General features: G+C 49.1%; 1 protein-coding gene across 7 annotated transcripts in view; it reads left to right on the top strand.

Moving 5' to 3' along the window:
* Positions 1-13,807, top strand: part of TTC3 (tetratricopeptide repeat domain 3) — a 91,990-nt gene extending 78,183 nt beyond the window's left edge. For all 7 annotated transcript variants that reach the window (XM_084873574.1, XM_084873575.1, XM_084873579.1 and 4 more), the window contains 10 exons: positions 1,051-1,119; positions 2,372-2,468; positions 3,707-3,807; positions 4,634-4,724; positions 5,140-5,241; positions 7,918-8,246; positions 10,007-10,133; positions 10,301-10,414; positions 11,457-11,549; positions 12,411-13,807. In XM_084873574.1, coding sequence (XP_084729700.1) covers positions 1,051-1,119; positions 2,372-2,468; positions 3,707-3,807; positions 4,634-4,724; positions 5,140-5,241; positions 7,918-8,246; positions 10,007-10,133; positions 10,301-10,414; positions 11,457-11,549; positions 12,411-12,485 — 1,198 coding nt within the window. In that variant the 3' untranslated portion in view covers positions 12,486-13,807. The remainder of the gene's footprint in view (positions 1-1,050; positions 1,120-2,371; positions 2,469-3,706; positions 3,808-4,633; positions 4,725-5,139; positions 5,242-7,917; positions 8,247-10,006; positions 10,134-10,300; positions 10,415-11,456; positions 11,550-12,410) is intronic.
* Positions 13,808-18,385: the final 4,578 nt, after the last annotated feature.

Raw genomic sequence — 18,385 nt, forward strand, 5'->3', positions numbered from 1 at the left:
AGGCATATGCCCGTGACTGGAATGAAACCTGGGACCCTTCAGTTCAGACACTGATGCTCTATTCACTGAGCCAAACCAGCTAGGGCTTAAGTTCTATTTTAAAGAGCAGAGGCTGGCCCTGGTCAAGTAGTTCAGTTGGTTGGAGCGATGTCCCATACACCAAAAGGTCACTAGTTTGATTCCCAGTCAATGTACATACTTAAGTTACGGGTTCAATCCCCAGTCAGGGCACTACGGAAAACAACCAATCAATATTTCTCTTTCTCTTTCTCCCTCTCTCTCCGTCTCTCCTCCTCTTGCCCTCCCTCTCTCCCTCCCCCCCCCACCCCCTTCCTCTCTTTCTCATTGTGACTCAATAAAAACAGCCACCCCAAAATTTAAAAAACAACAACAAACAGCCCAGTTGGTGTGGCTCGGTGATTGAGCATTGATCAATGAACCAAGTGGTCACAGTCGAATTCCTGATTAGGGCACATGCCCAGGTTGCAGGCTTGATCCCCAGTGTGGGGTGTGCAGGAGGCAGCCAATCAATGATTCTCATCATCGATGTTTCTATCTCTATCTTCCTTTTCCTTCCTCTCTGAAATAAATAAAAGTATATATTTTAAATAAATAAGTAATAAAAGTAAGAATCAATTTTAAAAAATCCTTAAAAAAAAAAAGGGAAGAAGAAGAAGAGAGGCCATTTGCATTTTGAATGAGAACCAGTGGTCAGACTGTACTCCTGTCTTAAACCTCCCAGAGGTGCTCTTTGAAGTGGACTGAGATAGAAAGACATATGCGACAGGCATATGACTTAGTGATCAAATAAAATGGCTGAAATCCATGATCTGCCCTCCAAGTATAAAAGGAAAGCTTCCAGAAAGGAAAATGACCCAAATTCTTTGCTTGTTTTGAGGATACTAGAAGTGAAACAAAGTGTAAAAACTTATAAGGAATTCAAGAATTTTTGCATGGCTGTGTTTGAATTTATTCTAAATCAAGTTTGTAAAAAAAAAAAAAAAAAAATCTTGAAAATGGAATTAAAATTTGGTGATTATGCTTTCATAGGTACACCCAGAAAAATGATGGACAGGAAAAGGAACACGAATTCCTTCTGGATCAGTCTTCTGAAACCAGGCAAATTAAGTTTAAATTTATTTGTATGTCTTATTATACTTTTAATAGCAGAGGCCAAGCACACTGGACATCTAAACATATTGTTGCTTGTCTGTCCTTTAAATGATTGTTTCTGTTTTTATTTTCTATTTTATTTAATATTTAAATAAATTTATTCTTTTTTTTTTTAAAGAAATACATTTTATTTAACACAACAATCCAAAGTAGTATTTTAGCATGTAATCAATACAAAATTTGTTATTGAGGTATTTTACATTCTTTTTTTTTTCTATACTAAGTCCTTGAAATTCAGCTTGTATTTTGCATGGAGCATACCACCCCGTTTGGACTGGCCACATTTTAAGTGCTCAGAGCCCTCTGTGGCTAGTGGCTGCCCTATCGGACAGTGCAGCTCTAGACGATAACCCTTTCAGAAACTTCGTTTCTCAAATCTAAGCACCTGCCAGCTGCCAAATAAATTTATTCTTCAAGTATTTTTATGTTATGTTACTACCATATTGTTTCACATTGTCAGTTAAGAAATCTCAATTTATAGTTGATCATTACACCTCTTTTTCCTTGAGTTAACTGGAAACTAAATGTGTATTTTAAAAACTTTTCTTCTGTGTTACTTGAAATACCAGTCTCAACTACGTTATGGTAGTTTGTTGCTCTGATTATAGGTTCATTGAAGGATTTTCAGTATGAACCTATAAAAAGTTTCCTTTTAACCTTTATTAAATGGAAATAATATTTTCACATATTGGTTACCAGTCTATTCAGTAGTAAGCAGTTGTATTTTGCTTTTTTCATATATTATTTCATATATAAATTTCCATTCACATTATGGTCCATGCCTGCGTTATTTTAGCTGTTACAGATATATTGCCATGAACAACTTTCTATAGATCATTTTTGCCTTTGGTTATTTTCTTATAATTTGTGTCAAGATAGAAGTTCTGACTCAAAGGATGACGGATATCCTATAAAGTTTATTAATATGACTGCTTATACGCCAGGTGTGCTCATAAAAATGGTAAACCAGTTTTCCACCAGTTCCTCACTTTCAATTTCATATCTTCCTCTGATCATTTGTCAAGTGCAAAGAGCACGTGTGAGTCTGTATTACGTAGTAAAATACTAGGCAAAAAGTTACTCTGGAAGATGTATGTCTTTTCGTGGCATCATCTCAGAGTTACCCTAGCTTTAGCCTTTGTAATCTCAGCGGTAAGATTTTTTTTTCCAAAAGGTGTTTCTCCTTTACTGTTTGCAGTAATACTTTTACAAATGAGAAAACGAAAATAGAAGAGCAAATAAGGAGAGGGAAGGAGCAATATGAAGAGATTCTTCAAAGAGCTGTGGCTGCAGAGGTGAGCCAGGCGCGGGCTGCAGAGGGTAGGGGCGGGAGAGGGGGCCTGGCATACAGGCGGCAGCCTGGTCTGCTCTGTGCTGACAGCAGCTGCAGCACAACGGCCTTGCCGGGAGCGGAGGCCGGTGTCCTGTCTCTGGAGCAGCCGCTCTCCTCGCCTGCAGCTGCTTCATTGCTGGCCCTGACGCTCTAAGTGTCACGCAGCTGTGCTCAGTGTACACCAGATTCTGTAACCTGCTTTTCTTACGTAACATGATAGCTCAGCCATTCTTTATGCTCTCCACTTTGTATGGCTTCATTATACTAGTCAAGAGTCAGCCATAAGCACGTTCGCCAATACTAGAAAAGGAATTTGAAAATCATCCATTTACAAGAATATCCTTGCCCTTGCCCTCCCCCCAGAAAGATAGATACCAGGGTAAGTATATTGTTTGAGAAAGTAGTGAGGCAAAAAGTAAAAGTGATGACCCCTGGCTGCACTTCATTTAATTCTAAAACTAATTAAGAAGTTAATGTTGTTTATGAGTATGTGTGTCTGTAATTATCCTGGGCAAATAAAAAAAAGACTTAGCTTGTTCAATCTGCAAACATAGTCTTTCAGTTAAATATCAACTGTGTAGCTGGTGCTAAGGAAAAGAGGGAAGGAAAAGCCGAGCACCTGTATTCTGCGGCGCCCGTGCTTCTGCCCATGTCCCCAGCTGTCAGTTCTCACCACCACCTGGCAAGCCTTTTTGCCAGTGGGTCCTGGCAAGGTGCTGACACCGGAGCTGAAGCAGGCAGTTGTACACTTCCTGCAGTGACCCACAGAAACCACTGGTTGGCTTGTGGGGAAACCAAGAGTCCACTGCTTTAAAAGCATGCACCAGGGCTTCCGACACCTGTGAGGTTGAGCACAGCATCTCTGCGGCCTGAGTCGGACAGGGGGCAGCGGTGGGTGCTCGCCCGGGGTAGACAGACACAGGGAACGCCCACCAGGGAATGCACACAGGTAGCCTGGCTCTGTGCTGTAGCAGTAAGCCACGTGGGTGTGTCATCTCTGAGAAAAGTGGCATTTAAGATATATCATTTTACTGTCATTTTGTTATTCTAGTTTCAAATCCAAAAGCTTTATTTCATAGTCACCTGAGTGACATTACAGCATGAACAAGTTCTGGCTTAGCATGTTTAAGTTTTAACAAGTTCAAATAGTTTCTTATTTTCAGTTTTAAAATACTTAAACGTTCTCTCATCTCATGGTAGATATCTGTGCTTGAAAACCAGAAAGAGATGGAAGTGTATAAGTTACAGATCGTGGAATCACAAGCTGAAGGGTATCTGAAGACCCTGAGCCAATTGCAAAGGTACTGTGGACATATGGGTATATTTCCCAGCCTGTCATTTAGCAAATGAAAGCTACAGGTGAGGGGAAAAATCTTACATTAGGCAGAACCGTTTTATTTATTTACTTACTTATTTTAATACTAGAGGCCCAGTGCACAAATTCGTGCACCAGTGGGGTCCCTCGGCCTGGCCTGCGGGATCGGGCCAAAACCAGCTCTCCAATATCCCCTGAAATGTCTGGGATTGCAAGAGTGCACAGGCCAGGCTGAGGGACCTCACAGATGCACCACTGGGGCTGGGAAAGGATGCAGGAAGTTGGCCAGCCAGGGAAACACCACAGAAGGGCTCCAGGGCAAGTCTGGCCTACCTCATTCAGTCCTGATTGGCTGGACCTCAGCAGCAAGCTAACATACCAATCGGAGCATCTGCCCCCAGGTAGTCAGTGCACATTATAGCGAGCAGTTAAGCAGCCTTAGCATATCATTAGCATATTAGGCTTTTATTATATAGCATATTTTTTTATCAATTTCAAAGAAGAAGGGAGAGAGAGAAACATCAGTGATGAGAGAAAATCACTGATTGGCTGCCTCCTGCACAACTCCCACTGGGGATTGAGCCTGAACCCCATGCATATGCCCTGGCTGGGAATCTAACCTTGACCTCCTGGTTCATGGGTCAGTGATCAACTACCAAGCCACACCAGTTGGGCAAAAATATAGTCATTTTTTTGGGTGTGATCATATGAAATATATCTTTCATGTTTAAATGTTTATTTTCATTTGTACTTTCCATTTTTAAAAATATTAAAGTGGACATTAACAGTTTCATGTTTTTCTCCTTTTTCAGTGATCCTGCAGCATATCCTGAACTAGAGTCTGACATGGATTCATGGGAATCATTTCTTTCTGATGTTAGAGAAGAAATTGAGAAAACAGAGGTAAGTTGTAAAACATTTTATAATTCTGTCAAAATCTATATGATGGTTATAATTCCCAAGTGGCTAGAGTCAGATGGAAACCGTTCCTTTTTTGAGCTGTTAAAAGCAATATATATTTTTTGTTGTAATTTTAAGAAGACTTTTTCATGAAAATAATGATATTTCTTAACCGTCCAGCTCCGCCCTGGATGCTGAGAGCAGCATGTTGATGAGGCTGGAGAGTGTCTGTCAGTGAGGTCTTACTTGGCACTTCTGTCCTTCAGGAAACAGTTGTCGTAATACCCTCATTTCATTCATGTTTCTTGGAAGATGGTTGGCCATGTTTAATGTATTGTAAGGAAAAGAGCATGCATTGACGATTGTGGTTTTCTCTTGGAATTTGTTAGGAAACTTGACCCTTTTCTCCTACCTACAGTCTCAGTTTGAAGAACAAATTAAGGCCATTAAAGCTGGCTCTCGGCTCAGTGAGCTTTCTCCAGTGCAGATCTCCGAGCTTCCGTTTCCTGCATGGAGCGCAGTAAGTCTGTCCTCTTCTGTTTGAAGGGAAGAAAACAAAGCATAATGAGCCAATATCTTTCTTAACTGGCAAAGTTGGCTGGGAGTGGGGGTGGGATGGATGAATAGTTGCCCTCATGTTTTCATTAATGGTGCGGTGGTTAACCTTTGGGCGTTACAGTAAACATTCTTATATAAATAGAAGACTTCCTCTCCACATCCGGGTCTGAGGAGGGACCTGAGGTGGTGAACACACTGCTGCTACACCTCCCCTTCCTTTTCTGGATGCCGAGGAGTGTGTGTGTGTGTGTGTGTGTGTGTCCCTGCACTTAAACAAGTATTCCAGGTGTAGCAGGTGCCTGTGATTCAGGTGTAATTTATTCTGTGATGCTTAGAGGCAGGAGACCACAATCTGAAAGTTAAGATTTGTTTTCTTGGGAAATACAGATGGAAACTGCCATCTGGGAGACACGTGGGCTTTGTGGTCTGGCATCTCACATTGTGCTTCTGGTTTGAGTGAGGAATGTGCTGAACCTTCTGAGTAACAGTGATTGCCAAGCCTCATCTTGTTTTAAATACGCACAGTCACAAAGAGCATTACCTTTACTTGTTGACTTTAGCACGTGGCTACACCCAGTACCGCTTTATTCTGGCATAGGTGCTTCTTATTTGGACACAGCAGATGCTCAGTAAATACTCCACTGAAATGAACTCAGTCCTAGGAAGCCCGGATCACAAGAAATCCAAGGACTCCATTGGAGAGTTTCCTGGAGCCCTGGCGGCACTCAGTGCATTAGAGCGTCATCCCGATGCTGAAGTTTCGGGTTCAACCCTGGTCAGGGCTCAGCTAGGAACCACCCAGTGAATAAGTGGAACAAAACGATGTCGCTCTCTTCTGCTCCCTCTTCCTCCTTTTTCCTTTTCCTCTCCCCGTTTCCTTTCCCATCCCTTTCTCTCTCTCAAATAAAAAAGAAAAACAAGCCCTAACCAGTTTGTCTCATTAGACCAAGTGTCAGCCCATGTCCTGAAGAGTCCCAGGTTCGATACAGATCAAGGGCACGTACCTGGTTGTAGGCTCATTTCCTGACACTGGTCGGGGCATGTGCTGGAGGCAACCAATCAATGTGTCTCTCTCACTTTGATGTTTCTCTCTGTGTGTCTCTCCCCTTCCCTCCCACTCTCTCTAAAAATCAATGGAAAAATGTCCTCTGGTGAGGATTAACAAAAAAAAAAAAAAAAAAAAAAGAGTTGATCAGAGAGAGATTTCAGAATGTTTTGCCACAATATTGAAATCTCCTGGTTCTGACATGGTCTTTAAGGCCACCATTTCCCCAGCACTTGATTCTCACCTTCCTGCTACTGCCTAGCTCTACCCCACCCGGAGCTCATCCTCCCTCTGCGTCTTGCCTTCCCCTGAGCCCGGTCAGGCTGCCTCTGCCCCGCCCGGACCCTCTGTCAGGTGCGTTCCTCTCCTTCACTCGGGTGACAGCTCCCTGCAGGAGCTTTTTCCCATCAGAACACGCTAAGCATTCAGACAGTGCATTCATCTCACAGAAAACACTTAGCCTCCTGAACTGAGGAAAACATTCTGTTGAGATCCAAAGTTTTGTCTCCACAGCATAAGTTTTTCTCTCCAATAAATGAATAAGAAATAGTTTTATGTAGAATTAAAGATACTTATCATTTACAGTTTTCCAAGTTCTTATAGCAGATATGGAAGGGCAAGAGTTAGATCTCAGTAGAATATTTTAATGTTTAACTCTAGCTCATGTGGTTTTATAAATACTCAAACTAATTTCACACGCAGAACCTGGGAGCTCTCAGTGGGCCAGGAGCTTTCACAGTAAGGGTCCCTAACCCACCTCCTCTGTCACCGCCCTTCATCCATTGGGCATTAATGGAACCAAGATCGGATGTGGGCTTGGGAAAGAGACAGTAGTTACAATTGCGTGTGCAGGTCTCCCACCCCTCCTGGAGGGTGCAGCGTGTCAGTGAGGGCACTGAGCAGAAGGAGGCCAGGCCGCAGGGAGCTGCCTCGGAGAGTGAGACCTGGGATAGTTAGCAGGAGGCCGGGGTGGGGTGTGAGGGCGTGGGTGGCATATGGAGGCTGGGAAAACATTCTAGACCGCAATCTTTATTTAACGAGGGGCACTTGCTGCAGCAAGCGTGCAGTCACCGAGGCAGGAGAGGATAAGATGGCCTGGGGAGGGGGCCGTGAGGAGAGGTCAGCCTCGGGGACAGGAGGAGCTTCAGGGTGGCCAGGCTGCAGGGACTGGGAAGGGAGGCGGTGGCAGGCAGAGCGTGCAGAACACGAGAGTGGCCCGCAGCATCGGCGCCCCGGGGTCTCAGTGGAGATGCTGGGGCCTTGGCAAGGGCAGTTTGGGGGAGTGCTGGAGCAGCTGTTTGGTTCCTCTCCACGTGCAGCTGGGACGGGAGTGGGTCCTGTGAGGGGACGGAGGCAGGTGGGTGTGATGTCCTTCCTCAGCGGTGTTGCAGACTTCACAGAGGGAAGGAATCTAGAGGGAGTTACTACTGAGAAGTCAGAGTCCAGCCCTTTCTCACAGCCAACAGGCATGTTTCAATAAGTAATTAAAAACAAACATTTAAATTGTATTCTGATTTTTTCCATAGTCATGCTTCACTATCAGTCTTGGCCATGGCTGTTTCTCTCAGTCCCACTGTGCTGTGTCCCTTACAGATTTGCCCGAAGTCACCTCCTGAGTCTCCAGGCCACGATGAACAGGGTTCCTCGACGTCTGCAAGTCCCACAGCAGTTCCCAGGGATCCAAGCCTGGTCTCTGCCGGTGATCGCCCAGTAGGGGCTCCCTCGCCACCCCTGCCAGCACCACCCTCCGCTCAGCAGGAGTGTGAGAGCGCCGGCCCAGCAGCTCGGCCAAAACACAGCCTCCCGTCTGATCAGAAGCCGCCTGCGGCTCAGGGACGCGCCGCCCGTCCCAGCCCGTCTCCAAAGAAGCCGTTCAACAGCATCATCGAGCACCTGGCGGCGGTCCTGCCCGGTTACAGCAGGTACGGGGTCAGAGGCTGGCTGCGCAATGTTGTCACTGAACAGGCTTCCGGAGCCGGTACGTTGGGCCAGGTAGGGGCTGACGTGGAAGGATCGCACCGTTGTTTTATTCAGAAAGGCGGGTGCTGCCTTTTCTTTTTAAGCATAGAGGTGTGCATTTCAAATACACTTTACTGTGCGTGTCTAGTGATACCTCTGAGCACCAGCAGAACCGACCCTTTCCTAAGATGCTGATGAGGTCAGTGACATGCGCGGCACTAGTTAGGGAGTTGCCTAGTTAGGGAGTCGCCTAGTGATGTAGCACTAATTACAGAGTCCCCTGGTTAGGGAGTTGCCTAGTTATGCAGCACTAGTTAGGCAGTCCCTGGGTGAAGTGCAGATCACTGGTTTCATGTGGTTCTGGAAAACAAGGCCCATAAAAGGAGGAGGCGGCAGCTCCTGTGACCCTCAGGTGTGAGGTTGGAGAGAATGGTGTGATCCATTGGTGAACCAGGGGTGTGGCAGGTTCCATAGGGAATCCGAGTGCTCTTTCACCTGAGCTCCCAATCCACACGTCAGCAGGGCTTCTCCGGACCTTGGCCTTGCCCTCCAGGTTGGTACGAGGAGATGGAGGCGCCTCTTGTCTCAGATGAGGTACAGGAGTGTCTCCAGAATACAGCCGGGAGGAGAGGACTCCCCTCCCAGGACGGCCCTCTGCACCCCCATGTTATTTCTGCCTTGGATACGCCATCAGTTGGAGTCTCTGATTTTATGCTTTTGAAACAAATAGTCCTCGAACTGTGACTGGCCAGAATGGATATTTTGCATCTACGGGAACAGACAAGCCTGCCCTCGAGAACTGAGTGTTCGGTCTGCACGGGGTGTCTAGCCCGTGGGCCCCAGTGTGAGAAGCGTGGTAGATTCTCTCAAGAGCCATAACCCCGTCAGTTATAAGAACATTCAAGTTGAAACTACTAACAGTACCTTACAAATAAGATTGTTTGCAATCCTGGCTAAATTTGGCAAAGTTAAATAATCAAATAGAAAAGCATCAATTTTCTGAAAGTTCAAACATTTGTGCTCTTCGTGGTATATCAAATCAATTATTTACATCCATCTACACCCACTGGTGCTTGTGAAACAGGCTGTGCAAACCATGTGGTGGGTTAGGGCGGACGTCAGCCAAGCTGGTTTCCTCCTAGGTAGAGGTTTTGTGTTGGGTCAGACCAGTGGTGCCTGGTCATTAGTGGTGCTGCCTCAGCGGGTGCCTGAGCCCGGTGTCTGCCTAGGGATGGCTCTCCTCCCTGACCCCGCAGATAAACTGCTGTGTGACACCGATTGCAATGAGTCTTTAGACACAACGCGGGATTTTCACTGCCGCTTGGATAGGCTGATGCTGCTAGTTTATATACAATTGCTATTGTCTGCCTGTTCCTTTTGTCTGGGTGTATTTGTTTCTCTTGGCTGTGGGTTGATACTGGCACCTAATACTTTTTTTTTTTTTTTTAATATATTTTATTGATTTTTCACAGAAAGGAAGAGAGAGGGATAGAAAGTTAGAAACATTGATGAGAGAGAATCATTGATCAGCTGCCTCCTGCACACCCCCCAATGGAGATGTGCCCGCAACCAAGGTACATGCCCTTGACAGGAATCGAACCCGGGACCTTTCAGTCCGCAGGCCAATGCTCTATCCACTGAGCCAAACCGGTCCCGGCCTAATACTTTTTCAGCAGTAGAAAACGGACTTTCTGCTCTCATTTCTTTTCACTTTCTCCTTCAGCACCGAGCTTGCTGGTTTCATTAGAAAAGTGCGAAGCAAAAGCAAGACCTCGCTGTCAGGACTGAGCGTTGATGAAATCGTCCAGAGGGTGAAGACACACGTTCTAGGGGCACAGCAAAGCCAGCAGGTCAGTGTCCACCCAGACACAGGCAAGGCCCGTGTCCTTCTGGGTGTCCCTGTGAGGCTTGTAAACCCAAGCAGGCTTCCCACCAAAGGTGCTGAGCAGGTTCCTGGCGACAAGGGGGCCAAGCTTTTGGGTCCCCAACCTTCTTCCCCACCCCATTATCTCTGCAGCCGAGTCCGGGTCAAGACAGCCCCGCTGCCTCGGGGCCTGGGGCCGCCCGGGGCCTGCCCGCCGTGATAGCTGGACCTTCGCCCAAAGCCCGCCAGAGGACAGGAGACGCCCCTGTGAGTGCAGCATGTGTGACAGCTGTTTTCCTGTCTGTGAGTGCATGTGAGGCCTTGGGAGCATCGGGGTAGCCCCAGCCTTCTTATTCTAGACCCAATTCATGGTCCTGCAGAACCGGCAGTGAATGGCAGGGCCCTTCTCTGCTTTTTCGACGGCACGTATGTGCCGAGTGAGTCGTCCATTTTGATTTGATTTGCACAAATAATCCACATTCAGAGAAACTTCAGAAACTAGCAGAGAAAAACTAACACTCTGAACCAGAAGGAGCCGCTGTTAGCATTTCACATCTTTGCAGGCTTTTCTAGGCAGCTCTGCACCCACATTCTCTGTTGCTGCTGTTGTTTTAAATAAGTTGATGGTCATTTGAGGCTTACTGTTCTGTGCCTGCTTCTACTCAGAGGGCTTTGTGACCAGCTTTTACGACAGGGATTATGGATTTCCGTTAAGATTTACTCAACCAATCGCTAAGGGTTAGGGAATTAGATGCATGATTAATTTGTGATATTCAGCTGCTTCCAAACTTACCAGAAAATTAGTTAATCATAGAAAACATTTTTTCCTCTGAGAAAATTAGAATTTTAAAAGTATTCTTTCTGTACATTTATATTTTTTTCCTAAAAAATGCTATTTAAAAATAAGTGTTTTACCTAAATCTGAAATTTATATGCTCATGTTTAAAAATGAGAATAAATAAATATTTTTAATATATTTTTTATTGATTTCATAGAGAAAGGAGAGGGAGAGAGAGAAACATCAGTGATGAGAGAGAATCATGGATCAACTGCCTCCTGCAGGCCCCACACTGGGGGTTGAGCCCACAACCAGGCATGTGCCCTGACTAGTAATTGGGCAGTGACCTTCTGGTTCACAGGTCAATGCTTAACCACTGAGCAACACTGGCTGGGCAGTAAATAATTTTTTTTAATAAAAACAAGTTATTTTATCAGTGGGCTCAGCTAACTGTAGGAATAATTTTCCAATTTAGTGGCAGCAGTGAAAGGAACTTAGTGACTTGTTATTCGTCCACTTTGGTTTCCGCAGACACTGGGTGCACAGTCCTGTGAGCTCTGCCATGAGGTGTTCAAGTCCAAAAACGTGCTTGTGCTGAGCTGTGGGCACAAGTTTCACAAGGGGGTAAGTGTCACCCTCAGAGCGGGCATCTAGACTAGGAAGTATTTGGGAAACAAATGGTTTTTTTCCCTGGGTTTCTGTACTTCCTGTGTTTCCAGAGACTTCCCATACCTGTGCAGCATCACTGTGTCAGTTTCCAGTCTGGTGCTGTGGGAGGGGACAGGCTCCTGGGCCCCGGCTGTGTGCCCTGAGCTGCCCGTCCGCCCCTCACTCCGAGCCGGCACACAGGCTCCCTGGGCCAGGCAGGTGCGGACATTGAGCGCGGGGACAGGCGGTCTCTTGCACATGAACCAGACTCATGCTGGTCAGCTTAGTGCAGAGCGCGAGGCAGGAGCAACGTTTCAGAGGAGAAACACTCCCCTGGCTGGTCCCTGTGCCAGTCTGGCAGACTGACCTGCACCCTCCGGGATTGGTGGGGGACTGTGCTGGTGTTTGGGGTGCTGTGTCTGTCCTGCACCCCGGGTGCTGGTTTAGAAGAGATCAGGGCTCTGCCACGTGGGCTTACGAACCCGGGGAGGGGGTAAATGCAGGGTTCCCACTAGGGGCCTGGGAGGCTTGCAGCCTGGCGCCCAGCCTCGATCTCAGACCTGACACACACCCCGCTGGAATTGGATGAGTTAGTCCAAGGGCCATGAAATGCCAGCTCTGGAGGTCAGGACTGCTGAAGGCCTGGACTGGAGCTGGGGTCGGGAGACCCAGAGTTCACGGGCAGGTTCTGGAGTGGGCGTTTCCCCAGGCTCGGGCCCCGCTCCCAGCCTGAGCAGCCGCAGCGGCCGTGTGTGCGGGGCGGCGAAGTCCGCGCTGCCTGCCGAGGGCAGCACAAAGCGCTCAGCCTGGCACTGCTGACTTCCTTTCTCCCTCCAGTGCTGGAAGCAGCATCTGAAATGCCAGAGCACCTGCCCGGCCTGCCTCGGCCGCGACCTCCCGTTAGGAAAGTAACGCACCTTCCGGAAGAGGCCTGCTGCTCAGGTGGTCACGGCCCCCCACGGGAATTTGGCGGTTAGTCGAATTGGAAGAACAACAACATACACTTCTGATGTAAAAGGCAAACATTTGAAGATTCTTTGCACTGTGTCACAGTGCTAGTAAGTGGAAATCTTCAATGTAGTTGATAGTAATTTCCCCGCTCTGATTAAACACTTCAGTAACAGCCTGAATTGGCGTGACCACATTCTCACGCGGCTGTGCTGCCGCTGGGACCGCGGCTCTGCGTGACACCCCAGAGCCGTCCTCTGTGCGTGACCTGTCCAGGCACCCAGGTGAGAATTCCGACAGGAGTCATGTTCCTGGAAACACGCCAACAAGCTTCCTCAAAGATTCTGCGTTTTAAAAAGGGGCTTAAGCAAACCAAATTTTAGTCATATTATATTTCTTTAATATTGAAATTTTGGCTGAATTAGACCAAAAGATTAGAATCTCATGTGAAACATCGTGTGTTTCATATTAATGATTTCTTTTTCCAAAAGTAGATTTGTAAAGTGCTTATTTGTCCTCTTCTAAAGATAACATCTGACTTTTAAAAATTGATTATCAACCACTTTCTTGGATCAGCCTCTTTACCGCTGAAATCGAGGCTGTGTTCACGGTCCCATCCCCCAGGTGGCGCTGCCCTTGTGGCTCCTCCTCTTCTCCTGGGCCTCTTCCTGCTTCCTGGTTAGACCAGGTGTCCAGTCTCTGCTCTGCTCGCGGCATTGTGGGGAGCAGACAGCACCATCCCTTCCCAGTCCCACCACCTAAGACAACCTCTTGGTAACTGGCCACCCACGGTGTCCCTGCTCCATCCTTCCGTGTTTGTGCGAAGTAGCTTCTGCCTCCTGGCTAACTCCAGTAAAAACAGAAAAAACTATTTCTCGATACTGACATACCAACAGTGGTAAACAGAACCACAAATTCTGGACACATTCCATTTCTCTCAAACAGGAAGGAGCAATATATTTTTCTGTGTTTTTTGTACCCTGGAAGCTCAGTCCCAAGTTCCTGAGCCGGTCTGTGCCTCCTCTGCCTTGTTCCATGTGTTCGATGTCTCAGTGGCGCCTGTATATGCTTACTGCCTATTTTGAAGAAGATTCTCCTGCCACCTTGCCTACATGTTCCTAATGCCCGCGCACTGTCCGCAGGCAGGTACACAGGGACCAGTGTATAGCAGCAGGTACCGAGGATAAAGCAGCTGGGAAATGAGACGTGCGTTGTACATAATTTCAGACTTGTGCACATGCCTTACACATCTGTGAGTGTCACAATAAAGAGTATTTTAAATGGCAGCCCACCGTGTGCATGTCCGTTCCTTCTCACCAATGTTGGAGAAGCATTCTACTTGAAAACTCAAGACACCTGTGTTACACTGACATTTTAAAATATGTTTTTGTTTTTTTGTTTTTTACTTTAGAGAGAGAGGAAGGGAGAGGAATAGAGAGAGAAACTCCCCCCATTGTGGATTGGGCCCACAACCGGGCATGCGCCCTGGTCTGGGATCAGCACTCCCCTCCCAGAGCCGCCGCCAGGCTGTTACACCCACATTGTTTAAAGGGATTTCATTAGGGGAGGGGCCTAACCAAGGTCTTAGGGCAGGGGTCTTCAAACTACGGCCCGTGGGCCACATGCGGCCCGCAGAGGAGTCTGATCCGGCCTGCCAGGTTTTTTGGGCAGTGAGCGCAGCCGAGGTGTTACAGTAGGAATTAGTAGTTCATATAGTCCGGCCCTCCAGCTCTCTGAGGGACCGTGATCTGGCCCCCACTTTAAAAAGTTTGAGGACCCCTGTCTTAGGGCCTTTTAGAGTCCAAATAAAGGCTCATGAGATTGGCTGTTTAAGTTTATGATGGGAGCTTACACAGGTGACAGGAAGTTTATTCATGAGAGTACATCCACGGGTGGTGACGTGCCCTCCTCAGGACCCATTTCTTCTTGAGGCCTATGGATTCTTGGACTGGAGGCCGATCAGTGGGCTTCCCTTTGCGAGGACCGTGGATGCTGACACTGAGGTGATTGAAGAAAATCATGTTTTCCATCTGATGGCCTTTTGTTGAAAATAGTGTATAATTTAGCCAAAACCGGTTTGGCTCAGTGGATAGAGCGTCGGCTTGTGGACTGAAAGGTCCCGAGTTCAATTCCAGTCAAGGGCATGTACCTTGGTTGCGGGCACATCCGCAGTAGGGGGTGTGCAAGAGGCAGCTGATCGATGACTCTCTCTCATCGATGTTTCTAACTCTCTGTCCCTCTCCCTTCCTCTCTGTAAAAATCAATAAAATCTATTTGAAAGAAAATAGTGTATAATTTAAAGCAAGGACTTCCTAAGCGTCTAGATTCTTGTCCCTGCCTAACACCTTACACTGCTTGAAATAGTGGGTAACCCAAAGTAAGTGTAAAATCCTGCCCTCACAGTGCAAAACATTACTGTGTTTTTAAGGTACTTCACAGCCTAGATCACATGTGTCAAACACAAGGCCCACGGGCCAAATCCAGCCCGCCAGGCCTTGCAATGTGGCCCGCACCGCGCTGTCATCACTGCACTCCGCTGTCAGTTTATGACATTGTCAGTTTATGACTGTTCAGTAAACCATTCGGCCCGCGATTTAGGCTGGATTTTAGATTTTGGCCCCTTCTCTGATTGAGTTCGACACCCCTAGCCTAGATAGTGGAGGCAGATGGCCTTGAGCACGCACCACAAAACTGAAGCAACAAACCTATATATTTTCGGTGGTTTTTCAGGTTCTCCTGGAGAAGGGGGTTAAAGGAGGCAGGTGGGAAACGGGAACAGGATGGGGATTCTCTCACCCACAGAGGGTGCTTGCTGGGAGGCTCCTGAGAAGCAGGCTCCTGGGGAGCGGACGAGCTGGGCTTGTCAGAACCAGGACCTAACGCATCTCCAGTGTCACCCGCACGAGAGTAACGGGAAGTGTGTTTAGGCGGTTTAATCTGTATTAAACTTTAATAAAACTTTATTGAAAGAACTAGAGGCCTAATACACGAAATTCGTGCACAGGTAGGGTCCCTAGTGGCTGCCAGCTGGGACCTCCCACAGCTGCCTGCCCCATTGCCAAAGTTCCGCACCACCCGCTGGTGGTCAGCACATGTGTAACTCCTGGTCAGTCAAATTCCCACCCCTGGGGACAAATTGCATAATAGCCTCCTATTATATAAGATTAGAGGCCCAGTGCACAAATTCATACTCTGGTTTTCGGCCGCCCCAGCCCAAACAGGTCAGATCGGGGCTGGGCCTGTAGGGAGGAGGAGACGGTGGGAGGTTGGCTGGCAGGCCTGCCCTGATTTGGGTCCGATCTGGGCTAGGCTGGCTGGGAGGAGGGGTCGTGGGCAATTGGCCAACAGGCCGCACCCCCAAACCAAGTCACCTCAGCCATTCTGGAAAGTAAGTTCGTTCCTGAAATCTCCGCGAGTTGCCATGGGGACCGTGTGACCGCGGCAAAGGACGCCTGCCTCTGTGGCTCATGGCGGCCTGGCGGGCCGTGTGGGTTCAGACTGGAACTATGGGGCGCCTCGCGGAGAAGGCGGGGTGCCCAGCCCCCCAGGTTGGGGTGAGGACTATGGTTACTTCATCATCGCCTCCCGGTTGTACCGGTCTTCCTATTCCCCCTAAAAAGGGGCAGGAAGGGACAAAAACAAAACCTGAACGTTACTCAGCAGAAACTAAGCAGCGCTGGTGAACTACACAGTCCTAAGGAGACGGCCATCGGTCATCTGAAAAGACATTTTTAACTCCATTAAGAACAGTAGTTTGGGACAGTGGTCAACAGAGCCAAATACCAACAGCACGATTGAAATTCCTTTTGAGAGCCCAATCTTTTACACTTAAACTTCTTCTAACGCCACTTCTTCAAAACAGACTCGCCCAGGCCCTGGCATTTTGTGGAAGAGCCGCACTAAAGGGGCCAAAGAGCCGCATGTTTGCTGACCACTGGGATATACAAGTGGGAAAAATGAGCTTTGGCCTCACTTTGTACATAAACATGAACTCCACGTGGGTCGTGGTCCCAACCAGGAGAGAAAAGCAGTCTCCACGCACGGTCCTGGCCAGGGTCCTCCGGGCGCAGAGAGCACCAGCCACAGGACAGACGTCAGGAAACGGAACTCACCGCAATGCAGGGCTCTAAGTCAGTTACTCTGAGTAAAAGTCAAGCCACAAAGGATTCCAGAAGCATCTCCAAGGAAAAGGCAGTGCGTCTAGACCAGCAGATTATCTGAATAGGCGCTTCACGGGTGTTCACAGGCCGATGGCATTTGAGAGCCCACTCTGCGGTGCCATCAGGAGGGACAAGTGAACCGCCATGAGGTGCCCTGCTGCCTGCCAGGAAGGTGGAGGTCATACGGGGCCAGTGCCGTGTCGGCATGCGGAGCAGCTGAGCTTTCAGACTCTGGTGGAGTGGGTGCAGTCGCGTTGAAAGTGGTGACTAACGCTGGCACGGCACCGATGACGTGGCCACGCACTCACCTGCCAGGCGCGCAGTGCAGGTATTCGCCCGCGCCTCTTCCAGAGCAGCCTCCAGCTAGAAACAGCCCAGGGGCATCGCCATCCGGGCAGGGGAATGCTGCTCACACAGCAGACGTGAGAGCACCGAGCACCAGCGAAAGCACGAGCCCCGTCTGTGGAAGTCCAGGCCAGGAGGCAGGTGGGGGGAGGCCAGGAGGCAGGTGGGGGGAGGCCAGGATCCTCGCCTCAGGTGGCGCTGCGGAGGCGGGGGCTGGAGGGGGCCCCCGGCGCTGGCTGTACGTCTGCCACAAGGGATGCTCTTCTGAACGTGTCAGCTGGAAAGGTCACGGAGCTGTACGTGTAAAGCCCGTGCGCGTTTTTGTACGGATTGTTTTCAATAAAAACAAAAGCAGTTTGGCCAGCGTGGCTCAGCGGTTGAGCATCAACCTAGGAACCAGGAGGCCACCGTTCGACGCCCAGTCCAGGCACATGTCCAGGTTGTGGGCTCGATCCCGTGTGGGGCGTGCAGGAGGCAGCCGATCAATGGTTCTCATCAGTGTTTCTCTCTCATTTGCGCTCTCCAATCAATAAAAATATTTTTGAAGAAGTCCCAAACAAAAGCAGAAAAATAAGGGTGTCCTGGGTCCAGGAGGCACAGCGGTGCCCACGGTCCCTGGGCAGAGCCCTCGCCTGTGAAACCAGATTCCAATGGGGGCTGGGGCTGGGAGCTGGGGAACGGGGGCTGGGGGCTGGGGGCTGGGGGCTGGGAGTGGACCTGACACCCCGCAGAACAGGCCTCCCGCCTGGGGTGCAGCCCCCGAAGGGGCCTCCGCCAGGCGGGCGGTTCAGGAAGCTGCTCGGTGGGGAGTGGATCAGAGCCTGAGGCCAAACCAGCTCTTGCTGCCAAGCCCCGAGGAAACACCAGAGCCAGGCCTGGTGCAGGGCAGCCTGGTGCAGGGCGGCCGCTGTCCTGGGTTGCTGGCGCCGGCAGTGGGACCGTCCGCCTCGCCAGGACCCTGTGGGCTGGGCCCGGGCGCGGGGGAGTCTGGGTGCTCAGTGGGCTCCACCGGCCCCAGGAAGAGCCAGCCGTTCACCGTGCGGGGCCTGGTGAGCTGGCTGGTTACAGTGGCTGGAAGGAAGGGCGGGCACGACGGGGAAATGAGTCCTGTAAAACCAAAGGCAGTGTGCCTGCTGCCGTGCGTGTCTGTGCTTCCGGGGTGATGGGTGCACCACGCGTGCCCCGTGTTGTGGGAACGCTGTGTGGGTTCTGATCGAGGCAGGGAGTCGACACCACGGAAATGGACCAGCGCTGCCCGTACAGACCCCCACGCCCTCCGCTCCGGCTCCGACCCCCCACCAGAGCGTGTGGGGGCAGGAGTGTCTGGGAGAAACAGCCGGGCTGATGGTGCTGAAGTGC

Source organism: Pipistrellus hanaki (genome assembly GCF_964339955.1).
Source record: "Pipistrellus hanaki genome assembly, chromosome: 2".
In the NCBI taxonomy this organism is placed as follows: Eukaryota; Metazoa; Chordata; class Mammalia; order Chiroptera; family Vespertilionidae; genus Pipistrellus; species Pipistrellus hanaki.